The sequence below is a fragment of the Thermobia domestica genome, chromosome 14 (assembly GCF_964235325.1).
Source record: "Thermobia domestica chromosome 14, izTheDome1.hap1.1, whole genome shotgun sequence".
Classification (NCBI taxonomy): domain Eukaryota; kingdom Metazoa; phylum Arthropoda; class Insecta; order Zygentoma; family Lepismatidae; genus Thermobia; species Thermobia domestica.
In genome coordinates, this window is record NC_137467.1 from 36,178,740 (window position 1) to 36,204,374 (window position 25,635).

Below are 25,635 nucleotides of genomic sequence, written 5' to 3' on the forward strand. Positions count from 1 at the left end.
GCGAATTATAGTCCTAGGGTAATTAGGGATGTCTTAGGAATTTTTTTCCCTGAGATCATAGTGTTTTATGGTACCTTGGGGCATTGTGGGAATTTTTTATAAAAATTCTCCCGCCCTTACTATTCAAGATAGAAACTTGAAATTTGGCACACACAGTCAGTATGCCAAGTACTATTTCTCAGATTTTTTTAGATGGCTACGATCACACAGGGGGGGTCCAGGGGGGGGCCAAAGTTCGAGGAAAAAATTTTCCCTTCGAAATTTTCACTTTGACATTTTTTTCGCACTTCTGGTATATGGTATGAGCATACAAGTGGTACCATTTGAAAGCCAGCTCTATTCTGAATAGAATGAGGTGTGAATCATGATCCTAGGATAAACAGTGACGATACAGTACCTGCTTGACTGAAAGTTTAAAAAATAGCCCAAAATGCCAGGATCCTTTAAGAGTTAAAATCAAAGACGTTAACAACTGTAGTGAACTCATGTTCACTATTATTAGTGAGTTTTCTTTTGACACACACAACCTTAATATGATTTTTGCGTGAAGTTTGTCTGATCAATCTAACCCATGTGGAAGGTAGGAGGACTTGATTTTTGATCGCTACTTTAATTTGCCCTAAGTTTCCGTCAATGAGCATCAAAAAATGTTTTGTGAAATATAAATATATGCGGTGAAAACGGACCTGCGCAACTATGTATAGGCCAGCAAGATGCGTCCAAATCGCAGATGGTCAAGAAGGCCCTAGTGTTGGAATAGACATGGAACATTTTCTTTCGCTGGATCTACACTTGTAGCTGATGAAGAAGGTACCCCTTATTATCGATGTCGCTTAAACTTGTTAGCCTTAACTCCATTACATATATGAAGACTCAAGGAATCGTGACTCGAATCTTCCTCGGCGTGAGCCACTTTTTCACTATGCTGCAATCCCTGTGAGGGGAAGGCAGAAGCGCAGCTCGTATCGTAGATGCGGAACCAATTTTCCGTAATATCTGCCTCCAAATTACGAACTTAAAACTTGTCTTCCAAAACACATTCCTTTACAAAGAGGAGGTATATCATTTGAAGGACTTATTGTTTCCTTTAATATTTAATATTATTGCAGACCTGTTTTGTACAATATTTATCGTGAATTTAAGATTTTTTTTTCAAAATTTGACTTGAGTGATCTTGTGCGTGGTTAAAATCCCTTTCTATAGCCTATGTCTAGTTACATGTCTTGCCAAAGGTGATTCCAAACTAAATCCTATTCACCACCATTTGCATATGTTTAGTTATTTAAATGTGTGTTTTAATATTGCCATTTGCCAAATGTGAACTGCCAGTAAATGCTTTCCTACACTCTCCGCACTTGTGATTATTGTCCTGTGTGGATTAACATGTGTCTAACCAAACTTGAACGTTGATTAAATGCCCAACCACACTCTTCGCAAGTGTGATGCTTTTCTCCTGTGTGGATTAACATATGTCTAGCCAAATGTGAACGTTGATTAAATGCCTTACCACACTCTTGACAAGTGTGATGTTTTTCTCCTGTGTGGATTAACAAGTGTCTAACCAAACTTGTACGGTGATAAAATGCCTTACCACACTCTTGGCAGCTGTACGGTTTATTTCCTGTGTGGATTAACACGTGTTCAGCCAAACTTGAACGTTGATTAAATGCCTTACCACACTCTTGGCATATGTAAGATTTTTCCCCTAAGTGGATTAAAATGTGTCTAGCCAAAGACGAACGTACACTAAATGCTTTAGCACACTCTTGGCATGTGTGATGCTTTTCCCCTGTGTGGATTAACATGTGTTTAGCCAAACTTGAACGTTGATTAAATGCCTTACCACACTTTTGGCATATGTAAGGTTTTTCTCCGGTGTGGATTAAAATGTGTGTAGCCAAACTTGAACGTCGATTAAATGCCTTACCACACTCTTGGCAAACATGAGTTTTTTCTCCTGTGTGGATTAACATGTGTTCAGCCAAACTTGAACGTTGATTAAAGGCCTTACCACACTCTTGGCATATGTAATGATTTTTTTCTCCTGTGTGGATTAAAATGTGCCTAGCCAAATGCGAACGTCGATGAAATGCTCTACCACACTGTTGGCAAACATGACCTTTTTCTCCTGTGTGGAGTAGCATGTGTGTAGCCAAATCTGAACGTCGATTAAATGCCTTACCACACTCTTGGCAAACATGAGCTTTTTCTCCTGTGTGGTTTAACATGTGTGTAACCAAATTTGAACGTTGATTAAATGCCTTAAAACACTCTTGGCAGCTGTATGGTTTTTCTCCTGTGTGGAGTAACATGTGTGTAGCCAAATTTGAACGTCGATTAAATGCCTTACCACACTCTTGGCATATGTAAGGTTTTTCTCCTGTGTGGATTAAAATGTGTGTAGCCAAACTTGAACGTCGATTAAATGCCTTACCACACTCTTGGCAAACATGAGCTTTTTCTCCTGTGTGGAGTAACATGTGTGTAGCCAAATTTGAACGTCGATTAAATGACTTACCACACTCTTGGCAAACATGAGCTTTTTCTCCTGTGTGGATTAACATGTGTGTAACCAGACTTGAACGATGTTTAAATCCAAAACCGCACACTTCACATGTGTGATGTATTTCTCCTGTGTGGATTAACATGTGCTTAGCCAAACTTGAACATACACGAAATTCTTTTTCACATACTCCGCAGATGTGAGTTTTCTCACCTGTATGAACTAACTTACCGCTTGACAAATTTGAACTTTGACTAAAGCGTTTATCACTGTTTTGGTACGTATGACGCTTTTCACTTTCCTGTGTCAGCATATGTCTTGACAAACGTGATCGATGAAATTTTTTGCCAAACTGCGTCGAAGTATGAGATTCTTCAACTGAATGAGAAATGGCTTTCTTTAATATAATAAACGTATTCTCTTCTCCGTGGGAAGCAAATACGTTATCGGGCCTGTAACATATTCAAACAACGAAATGTGATTGAAGATAATGATTAAGTAGCAAAAAAAGTAATTATTCGCTATATTTCATGATAAAATTACGCTCAATTTGTTTTATTACATGAAATATTGTAGAAATATGAAATGGAGTACGACTGAGAAGTCTCCATATCTCTCTACTTTCAAAATAAGAGGCTGTAGCTTTTTTCATTATATCAAATTGAACAATCATTTATATCGTGGTGGTCATAAGTCTTTGATCATATAATGGCGACTCCTTTGAAACAAATGGAGAGTATCAGAATTAAATCTGTCATATCTGTAGTTTCGTGTGAAGAAAAAACAAAGTTGGGAACCAAAGGTTTAGGAACAACTTATTATCATAAACTGTACCGAAGATTTTTCACTTATATCATCATAAGTGGAAAACAAAGACGTTCTGAAAGGAAGAAAAAAGTAACATACAACTTTAAAGGTGAGGCAGAGAGACTTAACGTAACCAGACTAAAGACGAATCGTTTACAGCGTAGTGTTCGTGGTTCAGTGGTCTAGAGGCTTGACCAGTAATCTGTAGGTTCTTCGACCAATACACGTCCAGCAAATTTTTTTCTCTACTTTAGGAATTTTGATTGCGATTGATCGGCAATAACACACGTTTTATTGCATTCAAATATTTGAATAGTCGTTTGTATCAATACTTGAACTAACAAATTTTCAGGAATAATACTAGTAATAATAATAATCTCGTGAAATATTTAAACAATAAAAACTTATTATCGCACAGGTCATACAATTACAAGCAGAACGTGACATTAGCCAAAAAAAAAAAATTCGGTTTTGTGTAATGTTACCATTAAAAGGGGAATTTCTCATCTCGATTCTAAAACATACCGAACAAAATCGGGATGAGGCTTAACATTTTAATTCGAGACGGGACAAGGCTAACTCACAATATCGTCACGCTTTGGAGATGAGAATCGAGACGAGACGAAAAGTATCGTAAACATTGCTCGTCTCATCTCGATTCTCGAAAAGTATATGGTACTCTTTAGGTAACAATTGCTCTGTAGACTGAATCTTATATATAATGTTGTTACCTAGTATTTCAGTGAACACTGAATTATGGTCGGTGTATATATTTTTGTAGCAAAGCTTATAGAATTACATCTGCAAACTGCACATGTTAGTTTATTATAACCCTTAGTGTTCAATGATATTCAGTTCCTTTTATTACAGTTATTTTCCTCAAAACGTACAATAGAATATTTTCTACAGGAAACTTTAGCGGAAAATTTTCGATTAAATTTGAGTAGCTGGAGAAATGTCTCACGAAGGTACGGAAGCCCTTCCTCGAAACCTCTACGTTTAAGTAAGTTTTGCCAAATTTTAGAGCAACTTTAAAACATTTAATACCATTATTATTATTATTATTATTGCTGAAGTGTTCTAAATTTAATGGTTCAACCTGTTTCACCCAACTCCCGCCTAGTGAGTATTGTGCTGAACAAACACAGTGTGTTTCGGTTTTTACCGTGTTCCGCTTCCTCCCACTTTCTTTATTCGAGTATTTCTTTCGTTCTCATCATCGACGTCTTCTGTAGTTTAGCCGGCCTAACCATTACTTAAAAACAAATTTTCTTACGGGTCTTGTGAATTCAGAATCCCTACTTTCTACACGAAATTTGTCTCGAAACTTTCCGTTATAACATGTGGCTAGTTGTAGGGACGTATGGAGAGGGTATGTCCTGATAGTCCTGACACTTCTCTTTAATTCCGACTACATTGTAACTTCTGCCCAACGCTACGGGCGATTTTGCAGGCTTAATACAATGTTTCCTCGTACGGAATTTCTTATCTATATTTTTATTATTATTATTACTGAATATTTGATACCTCAATATTGCGTCCTACTGCGATGCAAATAAGCATACTGAAATTACGAAAAGGAAATAAATTCTTTGGACACACTATAAGGAGGACATGAGTTATAAGAGATACTTTGCAAAGAAAGGAAAAATGTGTCAGCTACTGGACAATATGAAATTCGAAACTTCGGATGCCTTAACAGAAGCTAAGTAGGATTTGTCTTCATCACAATACCCTTTCGAAGTAACACCCTTTATTTGGGTAAAAGACATTGGATTATGGTTGCGTTGTATTGAAATATCATCAAAACATACCAAAAACAATAGTTACTATTTATCAATTTTTCTTGAACGAATATATGGAACGTGTTGAAAATGGAGAAGGGAAACATTATTATTGTTTCTAGTGAGAGTAGAAGAACAGTTAGTAACAATTCAGGCAATTTTGTGACTCCTAGACCTGAAGGATGTATTCATGAATTGTTTTCGAAACAAGCAAAGTTTTCAGACAGTAGGAATCGAGAGTGTGACGTCATGTAATCAGTTTTCCCTGTGAAAGAAGTCGTTTCAACTCTAACTTGTAAGAACAAGAGAAATTGACAATTCTTTATTTTATTATACATCAGAAATACTAACATTCTAAATTATATTTTTTCTGAATATCTTCGAAGAGAATCGAACCGCGGAACTCTAACATACAAAGCGAATGATCAAGCCACTACCCTAAGACCGCTCTTTTAAGTAAGAGTTGCGAAATGCTCTTTTATGTAAGAGTTGCTATGTAGCGAATTGCAAACGTTTACGATTCCAATTTTTTATTAACCATTAATCATCGATTTTGCTCAAGATAACATAGTGTAGTACAGTGAATTCAATATTAAATTTAAAAAAGACCCAAAGTATCTCCGTAGCTTATCTCTATTATATTTGGTTATTCTTGTTTTCCAGGTGTTTCCAATAACCTTGAACGACCTGGACACGAACACAAATACATCGAGGACATTTAATATTTAAAAGGCTTTCCCATCGGGAATCGAAAGTGAGACCCAGTCTAATAAACAATCTGATGTGTGGGGTGAATTGTTCGTTCCCAAGGCAAGCACGGTTGAGACTGCCATCGTGCTCGTGGGTTTTCTCGGGATACTCCCACTTTCTCATTTCACCAATTTGTCTATCATAATTCACTTGCTTTAGTGATAGTCTTCCTTAACCTAACAGGCATAATCGTTGGACATTAAAGGATTTTATTTTCAAGCTGTTAACCCAAACCGATCCGAATCGAAAAAGTTGTATTTTCTATTGCTCATTAACGTTTTCTCACGAAAAAATATATAGAAAAAAGCCACGGCGAATCGCGATTCTATTCAAAGATGAAACAGTAGACTAGCAATATCTTAACCTAAAATGTAACCATTACATATTGTTTGGAACTTTTTCAGAATCTGTACGAATATTTCGGGAAGTGCCACAGTTGGAGTTGTTTATTGAATCGGCTGGTCAGTCGGTCGTGGGTCAACAGCATATCACCCACTGCGACCCACCACCATCATGACACACTACGACCCACCACTCACCATGAACCACTGCGATCATGACACAGAAGTATGTTTCTTGTGCACATGAAAATACAGATATGAAAGACCTAATTCTCATAAGCTGCATTTGTTTCAAAGCAGTCGCCATCACCTGGTCAAAGACTTATGTCCGTCACGATATATACGATATCAGAGTTAACCTGGTACATACCAAAATACTTATTTTTTGCTATGTGGAATAAACATTTCATTATTATAAGTGAAAATAGAGACCCGTTGTCACTGACATTAATTATATATCATTACTTTTTATGTCAGAAAATTTAAAAATCGGAAGAACTTGTTGCAATTGCAGCTACAAAAAACTGTCGCTATGATTACAAAGAAACAAAGGGACGATATAACAACTTTTAAAATTTTGCACAAGATAAGTGATTTCCTTAACTATACAAATTTCTAGTTGCGATTTTATATAGTCTGATACCTTGAGATAGTAAAATTTTGCGTATATTGATATATAGCTACGTAGTTACATCTAATACTTTCTTATTAAATAAAAACTTTTGAGAAGCATAGAGTTTTCAATTTCTTGTAATTTTTATCTACTTAATTGAAATACATGATAAAAGGATTCCAGAATTGCACGTTAAGATAACGTGGACAACCATTAAAACCTTCGTTACTCCTAGATTATTAATAGTGCTTTTACCTTTGTGGTGTAAAGATAGAATTTAAATTTATCATAAACTGGTGTAATGTCATTCGCACAAATCGAAATATATATTGGGTTTGGAATCTTGCTATTACAGGGTTTTTGCAAACAATGCCTCTCGAGTGTTATTAGCATCGTGAAACACTCAAGTCGTTATTGTTTTTCACTTTAAAAGTAAATAGGGCGTACGAAGATAAATGCTACACTCTGAATACCGAAAAATTGAAGAAATTTGTTGTGCATCACATTATAAAATACAGGCTGCTGAACGGTTTCAAATAAATAATTTAATATGTTGAGTGTCTACATTTAAGTGGCATTTTATTACGTTACGTTCATTCAAATGGGAATCATAAAGACGGGAAGAGGATTAAATTCGTACGTCAACTCTTATAATCTAACTGGTCTCTCCTGTTAGAGAAAGGACAGTTGGCACAATAGCTTTCTTACTTTTAAAAAAGTGTCGGGAGCAGCAGTGTTCTCGGAATTACAACATTCAAGAGTGAGAAGACAAACAATCTGCATATTATACCTCAGTACAAAAAAATTGACATCAACCTAATCTGCTATTAACAACAGAAATGGCTGAATCGATTGAAATTAAATTTTACATGTCTGGAATTAGCCAGACATGTATGATGTATCTCATTTAGAAAATTTTTTATCTTTTCTTACGTTACTGACTCTAGAATGAATATCCTACGAATAAAAGAAAAGCTATAAATCTTACGCTAAAAGCAGAGTATTTGATGAGTGGATTCTGCTTGGAGGTGAAATTCATCATGAAAAATCTTTACTCTATACCAGTGAGCATGTTATCTACGACTTACGAGATGAAAACGGACAATTTTGCGCAGATTTCATAATACATAAATTTACCATATGATATAAAATGAATATGCAATTTACAGAACTTCATCACGCTTTGTCTGATGCACTCAAGTGATCACAATTTTGCTAGCATAAAAAAATGTAGAAAAACTACAATTTCAAGGGGATGTTGTGAAATTAAGCTGTGAACTTCAAATCAACTTATAGACTTCTTTAGATGTTTTAACAAGAGCAACGCCAAAAACAGCAAAAAAACTTGTTGTATACGACTTTAAAAAATTACTCCGAAACAAAGTATTTTCATCATTTCTCATTCAAACAACGCCTTTATCATTTCCGAACGTTTTTCTTTACTTATATGGAGCAATTTACTTATATGGAGAAGTATATCTACCTACTTGGGAAAAAATATCGAAGAATCACAATTTTTTCCTCGATAATTCACAGTAATATTTCCTGTTTCATTCCCGCGCTACTACAATACAATACCCAGGGAAGAACACTTACGGACACTCTTTACTAAGTATATCTACGTACCTTTAACGGCATCTTACATAATATAACTTCTTTAAACGTACACTTGGTGGAATAGAATTACGTAATACTATATGACTAATGTTGTAACGAACACTGGACATTTATAAACACAACGTAAAAACAACAAAATAATAATAATAATAACCATATGAAATAAATTTTCAAGAAAATCTTTTCCCGACTTTACCATCGCATTTCGAAGAAAGTATACATTTTGTTTATACTATTTCAGTCAAAATATGTTTTATTCGCATAAATGTGTGTTGAAACTAGTCCGCATCTCACGAATTAAAATCAAGTTCCTGCACAAATCCTGAACCAGGGACAATAAGCATAAGCTTGGTTCTGGTTGTATTTACTGTACTATCTGTGAAATTTCAAAGTTGAAGTTAAGCATTGGTTTTCTGCACACTTTGTTGCAGAGGTAGCACCCTCGTGATCAGGTGTTTGTTTCGCTGGTTACAAAAAAGTACAACATACTGGACATACGTTCGCGAAATTGTGAACGAAGGCCGAAAGAGTAACTCAATTGCAAGAAACGTGACCTTCATTTGAAGTTTTCATAGTAATTTTCAATGTGTACTTTTAGCAGTAATAGCTTAAAAAGTAAAATATATATTTCACTTTAAATTTTAGTATAAATTCAAGAATATGCGAAACTCATTCACCCAGTGATTAACCAAACCCGAAGTCCCACACCTCATAAATTTAACTTCTCGACTGGGTATCATCCTACACTAAACCATGCCAACTTCCATCATTATAGCCCATTCTTAGAGTATCGTATCCTATAGTATTATCTTCTCCTTTTTGACACACCAAAATTTCACAAAAGTTTTACAGTTCACAAGCATATTAGTGACGCAAGCGACGTGACCCGCCTATCGTAGACATATCGATTTCATTATTTGTGTAAAAATGTGATGTTTTTTATTGTAATTGTTAACTAAATATATAGCACGTAAAATTTCTTTTCGTTCATTTCACGCTACGTAAGTTATTCAAAATTTAACGTCTTTTTCCTGATTGTTAATAACCATCTTTAACTCTTTCAGCACTGACTTACACAATTGTGCAGGTAGGTAGAATCACCAACATATACAATACCGGCTGAACATTATGTTTACACTAAGGTAACTATAATGAAGAAGTTCAAAAAGTTACAAAATTCGTAAAATATCTGTGTTTATGAACAACTGATACGGTGTTAGCGGAATGTGTGAATTTACCAACGTAAATGTCGGAATGGTAAAATCTTGTACTGGTTAAAACATACAATATTGGCTCGAAAACGAACAAATAACAGCAGTGCCTAGTACTAAAATAATATTTCAAATCAGGATAAAGCTTAAAATTCATGCCAGTAAAAAAGAAAGTGTGAAGGTGTCACATTTTTTTTATTAATCATTCACGTAACTTCTGCCAAATATCTGTTACGTAGCTACAACTTTTTTATGCATGGTTAAAAGTATCAACCTGGTGGGGTTTATTAAACATTTTATACAATACCCAAATTAAACAAGTGAATATCGTTTCACAATCGACTTACAAATTATGCGAATTCAATATTCAAACATGAGGTAGTACATCTGTAACAATATGTTCCCATGTATTAACAAGATCGAAGAAGGAATCTATTCCTTGGACGCTAGATCTATCTCAAATATCTATTACTAGTTATCCGTTATTCTTTCATTTCTATTGAGATAAATGTTGAAAAAACTTGTTAATTTGAAGCACTTCTAATCTGAATAGAAAGCTGAGGAAGAAGACAGAACGTATCGCTGGGACGCTGACCCGATCGCAGAAGAGCTGCTCGACAGCTTATACAGTTTTTCTCTATGAAAATCCGATCACTTACGAAACAACAGCTGCTACATACCTGTTATTATTTTCGTTTTATAGCGATAAATGTTGAAACCGGAGACGGTTAATTTTAACCATGTCCAGTTGGAATTGAATTTCAACGGAAAAAATGAACATACTATTTGAATGCAGAATCAATTACAAGCAACTGCAACGTGATAGATTTTAGCACTCTTCCTCTAATAAAATAAGTAATGAAATTGGATGTAATAGTAAATTTGAACTACTTCCGTATTTGAGATGTATACAGTTAAAAAAAATAAGTCGTGATATTACGCCAGATTCGACACCAGTTTTGAAATATGTTAATTTTAAACTTTATTAACGAAGTTTCGTATATGGAGGAGGACACTGATCACGTGAGTGCTGCATTTCTGGTGACTGTTTTTTTATATCTGACTTTCGGGACAATCACCCTCCAACTACGCACTGCTATAACTAAAAGCTAATAGGACGATAATTCCGGTCCCGATGCTAGGAGTGAAAATCGGGATTTTCCCGGCTGACCATATACAAGCTTTGGTTTGCTAAAAGAACCTTGAGTGCTTTGCACGAACGCCTGGTCGTCGCTCGGAAGGGCACACACGAAGGCGAGTGGGGTGCATTGTTCTAAAGTAAACACACGTTATACTCTTATGAGTTCTCCCCTTGTACGGATTGAGCTTCGCAAGCTAAATTGCCGTTTGCATACGTGAGAGCCGATTTTTTTTAGTTTATCATCAGTGATTGTACGATATTTGCATACTCCTTCGTGTAAAATATTTTTTCTAATATCGTGCAGAAATCAGTAGTGAAGTGACTAGTACATATGTGTTAGCACCTTAACATTCATTTCTAATTTCAGTTTTGTGAGACAAACTCTGGCTCCAAATCATTGAAAAGGAAGGAATAATTGTGCCGGCTTGGACGATCGCTTATTACTATCAGCAGAGGACTCCAGCGGATCCTTGGGATTATCCGACGTGGAACGTCTGAGATTGTTATATCTGCAACGCCCCTGAAGGAGTTGACCGGTCGAAGATTATTGTGAATACGTGAAAACTTAATTTATCAATTGTGCCATACGGCAATCTGTATTAAAAGAAAAAATAAGATAAAGGTGGAAATAAAGAAGTCGAAGCGGTCGTAAACATATACAGTAAAATTTACTAGTGCATTTTTAACCTTTTGATGTTCTTTTAATTTTTATGAATTACATTCAGTATTATTAGATTTTCTATACAGTTTAACCAGGTTTTGTGATTTGCACCGCAAGATAATTTTAGTTTCTTAATATCTGAACTTAATTTTATCATTTGCTCACTTTTCCATTTTTACGATATCTACGCTTTGTCTACCGTTCTCCCCAGCTTCGGTTTATGACAAAACGTAGGTACGTAAGAAATCGTGATTTGCCGTAGCAAAGCTGGGATAAACGGAATAAACAAGTGACAGAGAGAGAGACAGAGAGAGGGATGTGAAAACGTTTGGGGAAAAGGTGAAAATCAATATGAGCGTTACGATTATATTTAGAAGATTCTAACAACGACCAAAAAAAAACACGATTTCACGCCCACAGGAATAACCCATGCAGTCAAAAGAAAGAAATAGAAGTGTAAAGATATTTGACCAAAACTAGCCTCCACTAACCACTGGTAAATAAAATTAAGATATCTACAAGAAATGCAGTAAACCAATTATTAATAACAAAACAATATGTTTTGAGAGTAAAATATAGCTTGTACCAGGCGATATTTGAACGCGGGTTATTTTAAAGAATAACACGACATAGTTCCGATGTATTCCTGCGAGAGCTTGCGCATATTATTTTCGTAGTTTTATTTTCACTGCACGAACATACCTAACAAAGCTAGGAAATGTCGTTCCCGCATTGATTATAGGTGAGGACACCTTGAAGAGGTAGAACTGGCTTCGTAGATTTATGAAATCTACTTTCTAATCATCCTTAAGGATGCAGTGTAAATATCGTAAATTTGGGAGATCACTCTTCAAATCATCGCTTCCTTCCTGTTCCCCCCAACCCTTAACAAAAACTGAAACTAACGTTACTCAGAAATCGATTAGAAGTCATAATGACCACTTCCCTTTAGAGGAAAACTAAAAAGAAGCCGACGTTGGGCACATTTTTAAAGGTACTAAGATTCTATTTTGTCAAAAAACATACTTTGCATAGTTACTTGTAATGATAAATCTATTATTAATCTTCAATTCCAAAGCTTTTCTTAAATATAAAATACAAAATCCTGCAGGACTTGTATCTTGGGCCATTCTCACTTCCTTAAAATCTAAAAGCAGAGTGACAAAATTTATTTCAATCAAATAATAAGAAATATCTTGATCTTAAATTACATTCTCTGCAAATAGAAGCAAAATAACTGGAAATAGCTGATAAATTTCGCAATATGTTTCAAATAGAATGGTTGGGAAATTTTTCAAAGTTCGTTCCTGGGTTATTCTTACATTCGTCTATATTCTCGAATAAGATCTCAATTCATTTCACTCGCCTAAAAGAAATGAAACGGTCTCAAATTATACCATCTGCAGAGTAGGAGCCGTTCTGATCAAGTTTGAAACAAGTTTAATGCTACGATCAAAATTTCTTTCATTGTTTGTCAGTACGGACATTAATACTTCCTTCTTCATTTGAAAAAAATACTGACGAGTTACTTGCCTCTTATACTAGGAGTAGCAATATGTCAAATATATGCCTGTACGATAGGCTCAGAGCACCACAAAAAAAAAAAAAAAAAAAAAAAAAAAACGAATTGGAAAGCGTTTGAAATAGAACGAGTTGAAAATTTCTTTGTAGTTTCCAGCTAAAGATATCCTTACAAATTTCTAAATTGTAGAAATCACACTCCTAATTTGTTACAGTTAACTACTAAAAATGGAAATGAAAATAAATAAATTATTTATTCCGTAAAGTTGGTTGTAAAATAGCTGAAAAGTAAAAGGTACAAATCTGAAACAAGGAAATCCGAAGTCAGAAAAATATTTCCAATCCTTTTTCTTGAAATAATATCAAACTTGTGGTTGGTAATAATACTTTTTCCGCTTCTCAACACAAAGGATATAATTTGAAATTGTCTTATCCGTAATAACTGAGGGAAACACATTTGTTGCTATATGATACAATATAACACATACAATTATGTCTGTAGATAACAGAAAATAAAATAATCTATTTCTTCTATTTTTATACCTACTCTAAATTTTGACCTTTCATTTACGAGCTCTGAGCGACTAAGTTGGAGTTCTTCACTTCAGATCACATTATCGCTACTCGATGAGTGAAATAATTAGTTATCATTTTCTACAATCTAGGAAGGGATAATAATATCCTAGGTAAGAGCTATACAATTATACCCAATCGTTTTATTTGTAACATGTTTAGAATTTGGATCTATTAATGGCGTGCCTTTTGCTTTTCACAATAGAGGTTATAATTTGAAATCACACCATTTAAAAGACAAGAGAAATGACTAAAATTTTCGAGGGCCTTACAGAAAGAATGGGCCTAGATATGAATCAAACAATTTCTTACTTTCTTATTTGATACCCTGAATATTCCAGGGTTATCTTCCTGGCCTATAAAATCCCGGGAAGGTATTTATTTCCATTTCTTTACTTTATCTTCCAAATTATAAGAACAATATGACTAATTACTTTATTTTAATATATTATGACTTACTTCTAGTTTTTAAAGAATTAGCTCATTAAAAAATCTAAAATTATTTGACTGTACTTTATATAACTAATAATATGATATTCTTAAGTTCCATTTCCATTTGAACTAAAAAGTAGGGTAATTGTTTAGTATAGGGACCAAAAACTAGCAAAACGTAGGACAATTTACGGAACAAAAGAGTTGATAGTGATGTTGAAGTACTCAAGTAAATATCGAACACAATTTTTTAGGGCGGTAAAGAATTTGCACAAACTGTAAGTGTAAGAGGAAATGATTTATGTGAGAAAAGGAAATGAATTGCTGGTAACGAAAATAGAAAACAAAGAACCCTGCGGGGCTCTATCCCGACTTCACTCGCTAAAGCTCGCTCGGCAATGCCGTCTGAATTTAATGTTGGTAACGTAATTTAACATATGAAGCCATAAAACAACCGTATCAGAATAGAATATCGGGAAAAGTAGGCACATATGATGGTCCACCAAAAATAAACAATAGCCAAAATAGCAAAGTACTAATTTACAAATGATGAAAAGGAAACATTTTGTAAAATAATGTATAATTACGTAGAAATAGAGATATAGCACTATTAATAAACCCTGAAACAATGTTAGTAATAGACTTCGGTCTGTCTCCTGTCTGGCTTGAATTTTTGAAGAGGTATTCGGACTTCACTTACATGTGAATTAAAGCATGACATTTCGAGAAATGGGCAGAAAGAAATGTGTGGCAATATTACATGCAAAATTATAAAGATAAGAATTTTTCTTGCAAATATTGTGAACATACATATTTATGCCTAAGTGTTGACAAAATTGTGGGACATGTGTCTTCTGGCAGTTACCCAACCTAATTTGTTTATAACATGTAAAATTTAATATGTTTATATCAGTAGTAGAGTCAAGTATAGAAAATCCATTTACATGTAAATTTAACATTTTTAGCGGTTTAAAAGTACGTGGACTTACTATACCATTTTTGAAGCACATTTTCTTTCGTAGAACAAATTGTAAATAAATATCCATTTATGCGTACTCTCTAAATTTAATAAAATAACATAACATCCTTCAGAATATACATTTTAAAGACTCCTCTGGGGACAACTGTAATAATATACTGTGATATAAAAACGATTATAACTTTGAACTGATATATTGAAATAGAATGCATTTTATTTGTGATTGTTCATAAATTCTCAAAAAATTCTCATTTTTGGGAATCTTCCCGGGTATTTGTCCATCACTAGTCTTGTCATAGGACAGTTTGTGCATTTGGATAAAGCCTTCGCCGTTGTTCGAATTGCTAGCGCGTGCCATTGGTGCAGTGGTCCCAAGTTCGATTCCTGACGTAAAAGTGCTAAAAATTAATTTTACAATCAGTTAAATTAATTAATTACCCGTCATCAGCGCAGAAGTTAGAGGGAAAAAAGAGAAAATCTATTGTGCCTATAGTTTCGAGTAGCATGTTCTTAATTATATCATATTCTAGTTAAATTCTGAATTGCAAAATAAATTAATATCGGTATAACATACGTATTGTAGGAGAGCTGTAAAGGGGTACTATTTTATTTTTACTGGAGACACGTTGGCTGAGTGGTAAAGCTCTGCTAGTTTGTTTAGCTTCCGTCAAGCGGGTTTTGTAGTTGAAGAACAAAAACGTATACCTGGGTTTTCGCGGTATTCTGACGTTTCCTCCCACTTTTTTCACTCTACGTTAATTCATTGCTATCATTACCGTCTGCCTTGGTGCATAATTAAGTAACATTAAAGTAAAAGTAATAAAAACTAGAACACCTTCTTCTTAATATATAAAATGATTAGCCCGCTGGCCGGATTCGGGCTTACAAAGCATAAATCACATCTGGTCTGAGTAGTAAATTTTCAAAAATACAACCATATTTCTCGAGACTAGCTTTGTAAATATGCTTTACTATATTTATTGGACAGTTCTTTCTGGAGAACTTTCAAAGCACAACTGCATAATTAAACCTCCAATTGCTGTAAATAAAAATACAACTTTCAACAATACAATACAATACAGTACAAAGAATACAACTTTCTTTGTAGTTTCCAGCTAAAGATATTCTTAGAAATTTCTAAATTGTATTAAGCACAAACTCCTAATTTGTTACAGTTAACTACTAAAAATGAAAATAAATAAATTATTCATTCCGTAAAGTTGGTTGTAGAATAGCTGCAAATAAAAAGGTACAAATCCGAAACAAGTCGGGAAAATATTTCAAATCCATATTCTTTAAATAGTATCAAACTTGTGGTTCATAATAATAGTTTTTCCGCTCCTCAACACAAAGGATATAATTTGAAATTGTCTTATCCGTAATAACTGAGGAAAACACATTTGTTGCTATATGATACAATATAAAACATACAATTATGTCCGTAGATAAGAGAAACTAAAGTCGTCATTTTTTTTATTTTTTGCTACTCTAAATTTTGACTTCTCATTTACGCGCTCTGAGGAATTAAGGTGGAGGTGTTTCAATGCAATTCACGTTATCGCTACCCGATGAGTGAAATAATTAGTTATCATTTTCTACAATCTAGGAACGGACAATAATGTCCTAGGTAAGAGGTATACAATTATACCCAATCATTTCATTTGTAACATGTTTAGAATTTTGAACTATTAATGGCGTCCGGTCTGCTTTTCACCATAGGGGTTATAATTTGAAATCACAACATTTAAAAGACAAGTGAAATGACTAAAATTTTCGAGGGCCTTACAGAAAGAATGGGCCTAGATATGAATCAAACAATTTCTTACTTTTTTATTTATTTGAGACGTGTTTCCAAAATGTAATCATTATTGATGTCATTTTCGATTTCGAGTGTTGAATGTTTTAAAGATTATTATAAATATTTTTATACATAACGGAATCATTATGTATTGTCCACGATTACTCAATAGGTTATGATTATTAATATATATTTTTTGCTATATCTTTTTTATGTTATGTTAAACAAATGATACACATTACGAATTTTTCCGTAGTATTAGGTAAAAATTCATATTATAGTACTGTACAAACTTGTATTTTACCATGCGCCAGGCGAAATAGCACTAGCTTCAGGCAAAAAATGTGCATACAAAAAATTTTGAAATAAGAAACTGATAAGAATAAATAAGAGGAGCAACAATCTTGCGATCCGGTACATTTCTAATTCTTTATCATAATGATAATAATAACTATTAATTTAAAAATTAAACAAAATAAATACCAATGAGAAACATTACTGCGCTAGAAGACTATGGATTCGATAGTGATAGCGGCCCTATTTGATCATTTTCTCATCTCTACTCTTCCTAATATTTTCACGTCTTTCACGTCTATAGTACCCTACTCCATAATGTTAGTTATAAGTGTATATTAACTAGCTCTTATAAATTAATATACGAATCGAGCTTCATCCTCCTAACGTGATGACAGCGAAAGATAAAGAGTTAGTTAGTAACATCTTTAACACTTCCTTTTCCCAAGTTAAGGTAAACCAAATAATGATATATAACCTACCGTTTAATCAAAACTATGATATCTTGCATAAAACTACTTTCAAGTAACATAAGACGGGGTTACTTTGCACAAAATTTGAAAAGAGATTCACAGTACTCTTTCGGTAAAACCATGAACAGTAGAGAGGAAGTTTCAATTGCCGCCGTAAGATAGAACAAGTAACTGTATTTCGGCTATAATGTTCGCGGTTAATTCAGTTCAAATTACCGGGAAAGTTTGTTCTAGTAGAGGTAAAGGCTGCAAGTCACTGTAAAGGATGATAAAATTTAACAGATATCATCTATAGAATTTCCGTCGAAGTTAAATTAGTTCCGTAGAATACTACCCTGTATAATGGGACTTTGATGCAGTAGTTGAAATTGAAATGTGAAACGTTCTAAAGTCATAAAAAAGTAAAACTGAGAGAAGGCGTTTAAGCCTTTACTAGGGGTTAATTTGCATCAGTGCAAAATACCGCTTAGATAGGAAATTATTACCACTGGAGCCTCCTGTGTTTTAAATTTAGGTAAATTTCCTATTTAGGTAGATGCTGGAACGATTGCTTGTTAGAAAACAAATAATGAACAGTGGCAGATCCAGAAAAGTAGTATGAGGCGCTTCATTTAAAAATTATTTTAAAAAAAATCACTAGATATTTGGGGACTGGGCTTGCAGCTTATACACGTAGGAATCACTAGCAATAGATTTTTAGGCAAACCTTTACTTTGACTCAAACAGTGACTGCAACGATTTATCTGATCCGGTGTCGGAAGCAATTTCGGAATGATTCCCAAAACGCTCCAGTTTGCTCCCGGAACCTGATCAGTTGAATCGGTTATAGTTACTGTCCGAGTAAAATAATGTACAATGTTAAGAATTATACTATAAAGACAAGGGACAAAATGTTACTAAACACCATTCTTAATCAATCCAGGTGAAGTGGTGACTATCAATATTGATATCTATATGGGGACTACCACCCCACCCACACCCTACTCAAGTACCATAAAAACATCCAAACAAATATTTAGTCAAACCACTACTATAAAGCTAACGTAAGAAGTACAAAAATTAAAAAAACACTTATCACTAATTATAAATCAGTGAAGCATGACAAGGAAAAATAAAATACATTTCCCCAAGATAATGGAACAACCAGCAGCAAAATAAATACTTTGCCAAATACTCAAATGCAAAGCAAATCAAGAATAAAAATAATATCAATTAAAAAACGAAAGCACTCGCCGTTTCGCCATACCACAACACTCATGAGTAATGAGCTCATAGTTTCTGATTCCCGAAAAAGTAAAATGGCAGGAACGCATGCGCAATACTCAACTACACATTACTGAAAAATGTTCGTTTCTGCACAGACGTCGATTTATTAAAGCGAGCAAACTTGTTATTATACCAAACAAGACTAACCAATAAACGCCCACTTTTACCATACGTCGGGAATATCTTCAGCGTTCGACCACAACCATCACAGGCTTTCTCTAACTCAATTAAACCACAGTGCTGAAAAGCGATATGAGTTAGTATACGAATCAAATACAAACTTATTTAAAAACGACAAGTTCAAATTCTCTGAAACAAAAATTCAATAACACGCTCACCGCATTCCACCACAACAGCACACACATACAAGCAGACAGAACATGTGAAGTCACAGTAACAAACTGCCATATGAGTGTACAGAGACACAGTGGAAAAAATATGAACTACCACCAATCTCTGTACTAAGACGTCACACCAAAGGCACGAACAATTCTAACAAGTGACTCACGCAGAAACAGTTCCAGGAAGTGACTAAACCTGTAAGAACCGATTAAAGTCACTGTTTGAGTCTAATTGCAGACTTGCCGTTAAAAAAAAATCATGCAATTTTGGCTGGGTTTCAGCCTGAAAGTTACAAACCCCGTAAATCTTAAAGTGATTAGTGTTCGGATCATATTCTTGGACAAAAGGAATAACCAAATCAAATCAGTTTACAAAAATGATTTTTCTGTTCGTCAGCACTTTTGTGGGACATATTTTAAACTATTAGAATGAGGTTTCAGAGTTGGTACCAGAAAATACATAATTTCCTTGACAAATATCGATAATTCAAAGTAAGTACTGATACAGATACCATCATTATAATACCAATGTTAATAAAATGAATACAGTTTTGTGTAGAGTGTAAAATGTTTAAATACTAAATGAAAACATTGCACAGAAACGTATGTTCAACATACTTTTTTGGATGTTGTTGAAAGGAACCCCACGTATGAAACGTTTCACATTTCAATTTTAGCAATTGCGTCAAAGTCGAATTATACGCACTAGTATTCTACGAAACTAACTTAACTTTGACGGAAATTCTTTTAAATTTAGGCTGTTTTTACAGTAACTGATTTCCATACCACTGCAACAAAATCTCCTGGTAATTAGGACTGATGCTAACCCCCAACATTATAGCCAAAATACAGTTACATGTTCTATCTTACAGCGTAGTTGAAACTTCCTGTTTACAGTTCATGGTTGTACCGACGGAGGACCATGAAACACTTTTCATATTTCGTGCAAACTAACGACCGATGTGCAGATTAACCGCGTGTTACGGTATCTAGTAACCACTGTAAACGAAATGGAGTATCAAAATTCAATGTGTCAAATCATGACTCAGGACTAGAAAAATGTTTAGGAATGAAGGAATCCACATAATTAAGAAATTACGTCCCTAATGTATTGTGGTACTTCGGAACACAAATACGCAAGCAAAGAAAGCATTTCAGAATGTTACCTATAAAAAACTTAGGAACTTTCAAGTACACACTCAACACGCAAGACATGTAAGTTTATCCTAAATACAGTATTTTGCGCTATCCTTGTTTACCAACATTCTGCGTAATGCCCTAATCTGCATAGCAATCTTCTATTTACTGTCCATCTAGCGCATGCTCGTTATAGTTGTTTGTACAATCATTCATATATCATGTACGTTTACTAAGCCCCTAAAGTGATCCTATATTGAGAAATGGAGGTCCGTACCCTAGAAATGATTTCTGAGAATATAAAAAGTCGACTTTTTTGAAAGAAATTAGTGCAGCTATGAAATGGATTTGTGTATGGACCTCTACAATTAATGAACATCCATTGCTGGTAAAAATATTCTTTATTTTGTATTTTGCTAATGTCGTTCTAAGCCCTCCGGAGAAATGAGGCTAGACCCAAATGAGCTAAATCCTGAGTAAAATTACAAACGTTCATAGTTTTTGTTCCAACATAATACATTCCACGTTTAATTTGGAAAATTTTAGGATGAATATCATTCTCGCGATTTCATATTTTACAAAAGTCTCTATATAAATAAAACAATATCGTCGAGCACCTATATTTTAAATATGTGCAACAATTAGTAAGTAATGTGTAATCAATAATAAAAGAATCATTTTTTTAAAGAAGATATAAGCTACATAAGATTTGTATGAGTAGTAGTTTATATCTTAAAAAATATATTTTTTTATATCTTGAAAAAAAATCGATTTCTTATTATTATTTGGTATACAGCTACTGTATGTGTGCCACGCCTTTTCCAAATTGCAGATTTAGGCAGTATACTGTATACTGTAGGATATAGGGGCTATATACTGTAAGATAGATCCTAAGAAATCTCTTACGATTTGTCCTAGAATCAAAATCTCAACGTGTATGGCATCAGATCGCATGTCATTTCCTGTGTTCTGAAGGATCCTATGAGATTTATCTTGTTTAGAGCACGCTGTTTTGGAAAGAAAATTCGTAAGATTTTGATTTAAGCGACATCAGGTGAGAGAAAGTGAAAACACAACTGATGAGGTATCTTCTGATCGTGCAGGTTCACTTTAGGTGTACCACTCGAAATAATGTTGAAAAATTATAGTTTATAAGGCGTGCTATACAGTACGAGATCAATCCTAGGAAATATCTTGGGAAAAATGTTATGACATATCTTGTAGGAAATCCTACACTTTTTGTGCCATACACGTTAAAAGTTTTCCTGTCTGACCGAATGACGTTTATCAACATTGTGAAATAGTTCTATTTAATAAAAGTACAAAGTTGAAGAATTACTATGCTAACCATACTGCACATCCCACTTATATTAATAAATGGCGCAATATTGTTATATGGAATACCTGTTAAAAAATGTCAGAAGGGTGCTAGTATACTTTTGGCGCACCAAATTTACAAACAAAGTTTAGAAGATTTACAAATACAATTTAATACTTTGCATGAAAAGACATTTATAAGGATTAAATTTCTGCAAACAACATAATTAAATACAAAGTAATACAGCTGCATTTTATGTTTACAATTGTAGGGTTACTAGTGTAAAATCATTATATATGGTTAACGACGACGGATAAAATAGGTTAGAGACAATGTTTAGCAGAAAGGGTCCAGATAATTTTTCTAAGAAATATTACAATTTCGGTAGTTTCTATTTACATTAGTTTAGTTTAGGCTGGTTCAGGTTAGTTACCGTTGTTACGTTAGAGTTTATTAGTAAATGGCTCCAGCTAATTTTCAAAAAGTAATAGAATTTTGCTTACTTCTATTGATATTAGGTTAGTTTAAGTTTGTTAATTTCATTAGGTTAGATTTTGTTAGGTTGTGTTAGGTCTAAGTACTTGAATCTTCCATTTCTCCTATAAATTTTGTATCTTTTGCCTACTTCTGGACACCTTCTGCGAAACATTTACCTATCTGAGTACATATGAAAGATCACCGCTGATACTATTTTCCACCATCGGTTTATTTCTGTATAGTTTACAGAATCTATAGTTTATGTTTACAAGTGGAGCGCTACTACTACGATACCGTGACAATTGCTATTCAAACTCGTATCATTGCCGAAACCCACTCGTTTTCACTACATCCACTGACGCGCCTGCTTCCTTCGCTCGCATCCCTTGACTGACGCTCGGGCCCCGGCTTCGCCCTGTTCTGACTAGGGTTAGATAGCATTCGTACTTTCCAGAGGCCACCTAGCACAACTTGGTTTGAGTTTTTAGCATTATAGTTTTTACACTATATATTCGAACCCCGTATTTGTACGCAAATCGCAGAAAAATTGTAGTTTAACAACAATTGCTTTTCATGGTCTACTTGAGGAATTTTATCTATGCTATGTGAATAATTTTCATATCTGCCAACGCAAATCATTTAGTAAACAGTGATAAAATATAATTTTTCAACAATTATTTCGAGTGGTACACCTAAAGTAAACCTGCACCATCAGAAGATACTTCACCAGTTATGTTTTCACTTTCTCTCACCTGATGTCGCTTAAATCGAAATCTTACGAATTTTCTTTCCGAAATAGAGTGTGCTCTAAACAAGAGAAATCTCATAGGATCGTTCAGAACACAGGAAATGACATGCGATCTGATGCCATACACGTTGAGATTTTGACTCTAGGACAAATCGTAAGAGATTTCCTAGGACCCATCCTATAGTATATAGCACCCCTTACTGTTTCCTAAATAATTTGCGTTGACCGACATTAAAATTATTCACATAGCATAGATAAAGTCCCTCAAGGGGGCCACCAAAAGCAATAGATGATAAACTACAATTCCTATACGATTTGCGTACAAATACGGGGGCCGGATATATAATAGAAAAACTATAGTGCAAGAAACGCAAACCAAGTTGTGCTAGGTGGCCTCCGGAAAGTAAGAATGCGGGATATCATATCTAACCGAGTCAGTGCAGGGTGAAGCCGGGCCCGAGCATCAGTCAGGGGGTGCGATCGAAGGAAGAAGGCGCGTCACTGAATATATTGAAAACGAGTGGGTTTCGGCAATGATACGAGTTTGAATAGCAATTGTCATGGTATCGTGGTAGTACCCCTCCACTTGTAAACATAAACTATAGCTTCTGTAAACTATACAGAAATAAAGTGGAAAATAGTATCACCGCTCATGTTTCATATGCACTCACTTAGGTAAATGTTACGCACAAGGGATTCAGAAATAGGCAAAACATACAAAATTTACAGGAGAAATGGAAGATTCAAGTACTTAGACCTAACACAACCTAACAAAATCTAACCTAATGAAATTAACTAACTTAAACTAACGTAATATTAATAGAAGTAAGCGAAATTCTATTACTTTTTGAAAATTAACTGGAGCCATATACTAATACAATCTAACGTAACATAATCGTAATTAACCTGAACCAGCCTAAACTAAATTAATGTAAATAGAAACTACCGAAATTGTAACATTTCTTAGAAAAATTAGCTGGACCCTTTCTGCTAAACATTGTCTATAACCTATTTTATACGTCGTTAAAACATTTATAATTATTTTACACTAGCAAACCTATAATTGTAAACATAAAATACAGCTGTATTACTTTGTATTTAAGGTCAATGTTCCGTTAAGGGGGTCCAGTGTCTTTGACATCACTTCTTCCTATTGAATTTCGTTTGATTACATAATATAACGTTATATTAGGTTAAGTTAAGTTAGGTCAGGTTAGGTTAGGTGAGGTTAGCTTAGCTTAGTTAGGTTAGCTTAAGGGGGTCCAGTGTAGTTTTGGACCCCCTTAACGGAACATGGACCGTATTTAATTCTGTTGTTTGCAGAAATTTAATCCTTATAAATATGTCTTTTCATGCAAAGTATTAAATTTAATTTGTAAATCTTTTAAAATGTGGTGCGCCAAAAGTGTACCAGCACCCTTCTGACATTTTTTTAGAGTTATCCAATTTAATAATATAGCGCCTGGTATTAATACAGTGGGATGTGCAGTATGGTTAGCATAGTAATTCTTCAACTTTGTACTTCTATTAAATAGAACTATTTCACAATGTTGATAAACGTCATTCGGTCAGACAGGAAAACTACGTGTATGGCACAAAAAGGGTAGGATTTTCTACCAGATACGTCATAACATTTTTCCGAAGATAAATCCTAAGATATTTAGTAGGATTGATCTCGTAGTGTATAGCTCGCCTTACTTACTTCGAGATATCACCCATATTAAATACTTCTTGTGAAGCATTTCTTTTAACCAATTTTCCAAACCTATATAACCGTATTATCAATCTGGACCAATTAGTATATGAAAAATTGAACATTACCTTTCTGGCCGAACTGAATTTTAAATTTTTTGTGGTTAATTGTTGGGAGTCATTAGAGTACGACGCGCAAGTCTCCTGAACCACTATTTTTCTTAGCGTTTTTATATTACTTTCTAATGCAGGATCTGAATCTGCAAATTCTGATTTCAGCATATCAACGGTCACTTTCACATCCAAAGCTGTACCCTTGTCCATTGTTTGCTCTCCTTCCGTTGTAGATAATATTAGCTCTTTCTTGTCAGTCATCAGTTCGTATGTCCACCCTTTCCCTTCGAGTGGATCTTCCTGAGGTAAGTCATAAACAATTTCTTCTTTACACATCAATTCCAACTTAACAGACGCCTCACCAGCCATTGTGAATTCTAATTATATAGGAATCTAACACTGTTCTTATACTTCCCTTATATTGTTTACCAGTGTTTTAATGAAATGATTTACGAAAACTTTCAGAAAAGTAACTTTATTTTTCCAATCTTCTTCTTCTGCGGTTGCGTATTTATTTCGTAAAGTGATTCTAGGTTAATAGAATGTATAAAGTTGGGTTATATCGGTAAAGGGACGCTGATTGGCTGGAGAAATGACGTCACTGCAGGAGCAGCTATTCTGGCGAGAAAGTGTAGAGGAGAAGACAAGCGAAGCGTACAGCCACAAGCAACACAAGACAAGGTTTGCACAGGAAGTAAACAATAATAAATAATTTTAAATAATAAAACTACGTGCCTTTTTCTGCTTAGTTGTAGGCCTCACTGTGGCTGAGGCATGCCTAGTCGAGATTTCTTTTATGGGCATTTGTTGATTTTAGAATTTTATTTCTATTATTCATGTATTTTATGCGAATGTACATGGTAGTTCTTACATATATTTTAATTAAATGTTCATTCACATCAGGATACTTTTCACTTATTTTCGCGGTTAGTCTTTTTACAATGTTTTTTTCACCGGACATTTTGCTGGTACCATTAATGTCATTGAAAATAAGTTCAAAACCCTTCATTTTTGACATCCATTCCTGGAACGAGGGGACCACCA

The 25,635-nt window shown here is 34.3% G+C and overlaps 1 protein-coding gene across 2 annotated transcripts; it reads right to left on the bottom strand.

The window, feature by feature from the left end:
- Window positions 1-446: 446 nt before the first annotated feature.
- On the bottom strand, window positions 447-25,148 carry LOC145669630 (uncharacterized). Of its 2 annotated transcripts, none has more exons than XM_081737868.1 (2): window positions 24,607-25,148; window positions 447-2,955 (listed from the first exon to the last, which is right to left on the bottom strand). In XM_081737868.1, the coding sequence occupies exon 2, from the start codon at window positions 2,814-2,816 to the stop codon at window positions 1,362-1,364; it is 1,455 nt and encodes a 484-aa protein (XP_081593994.1). In that variant the 5' UTR covers window positions 2,817-2,955; window positions 24,607-25,148; the 3' UTR covers window positions 447-1,361. Both variants share the same exon structure in this region, with proteins under 2 accessions (XP_081593994.1, XP_081593995.1).
- Between the last annotated feature and the right edge of the window lie 487 nt (window positions 25,149-25,635).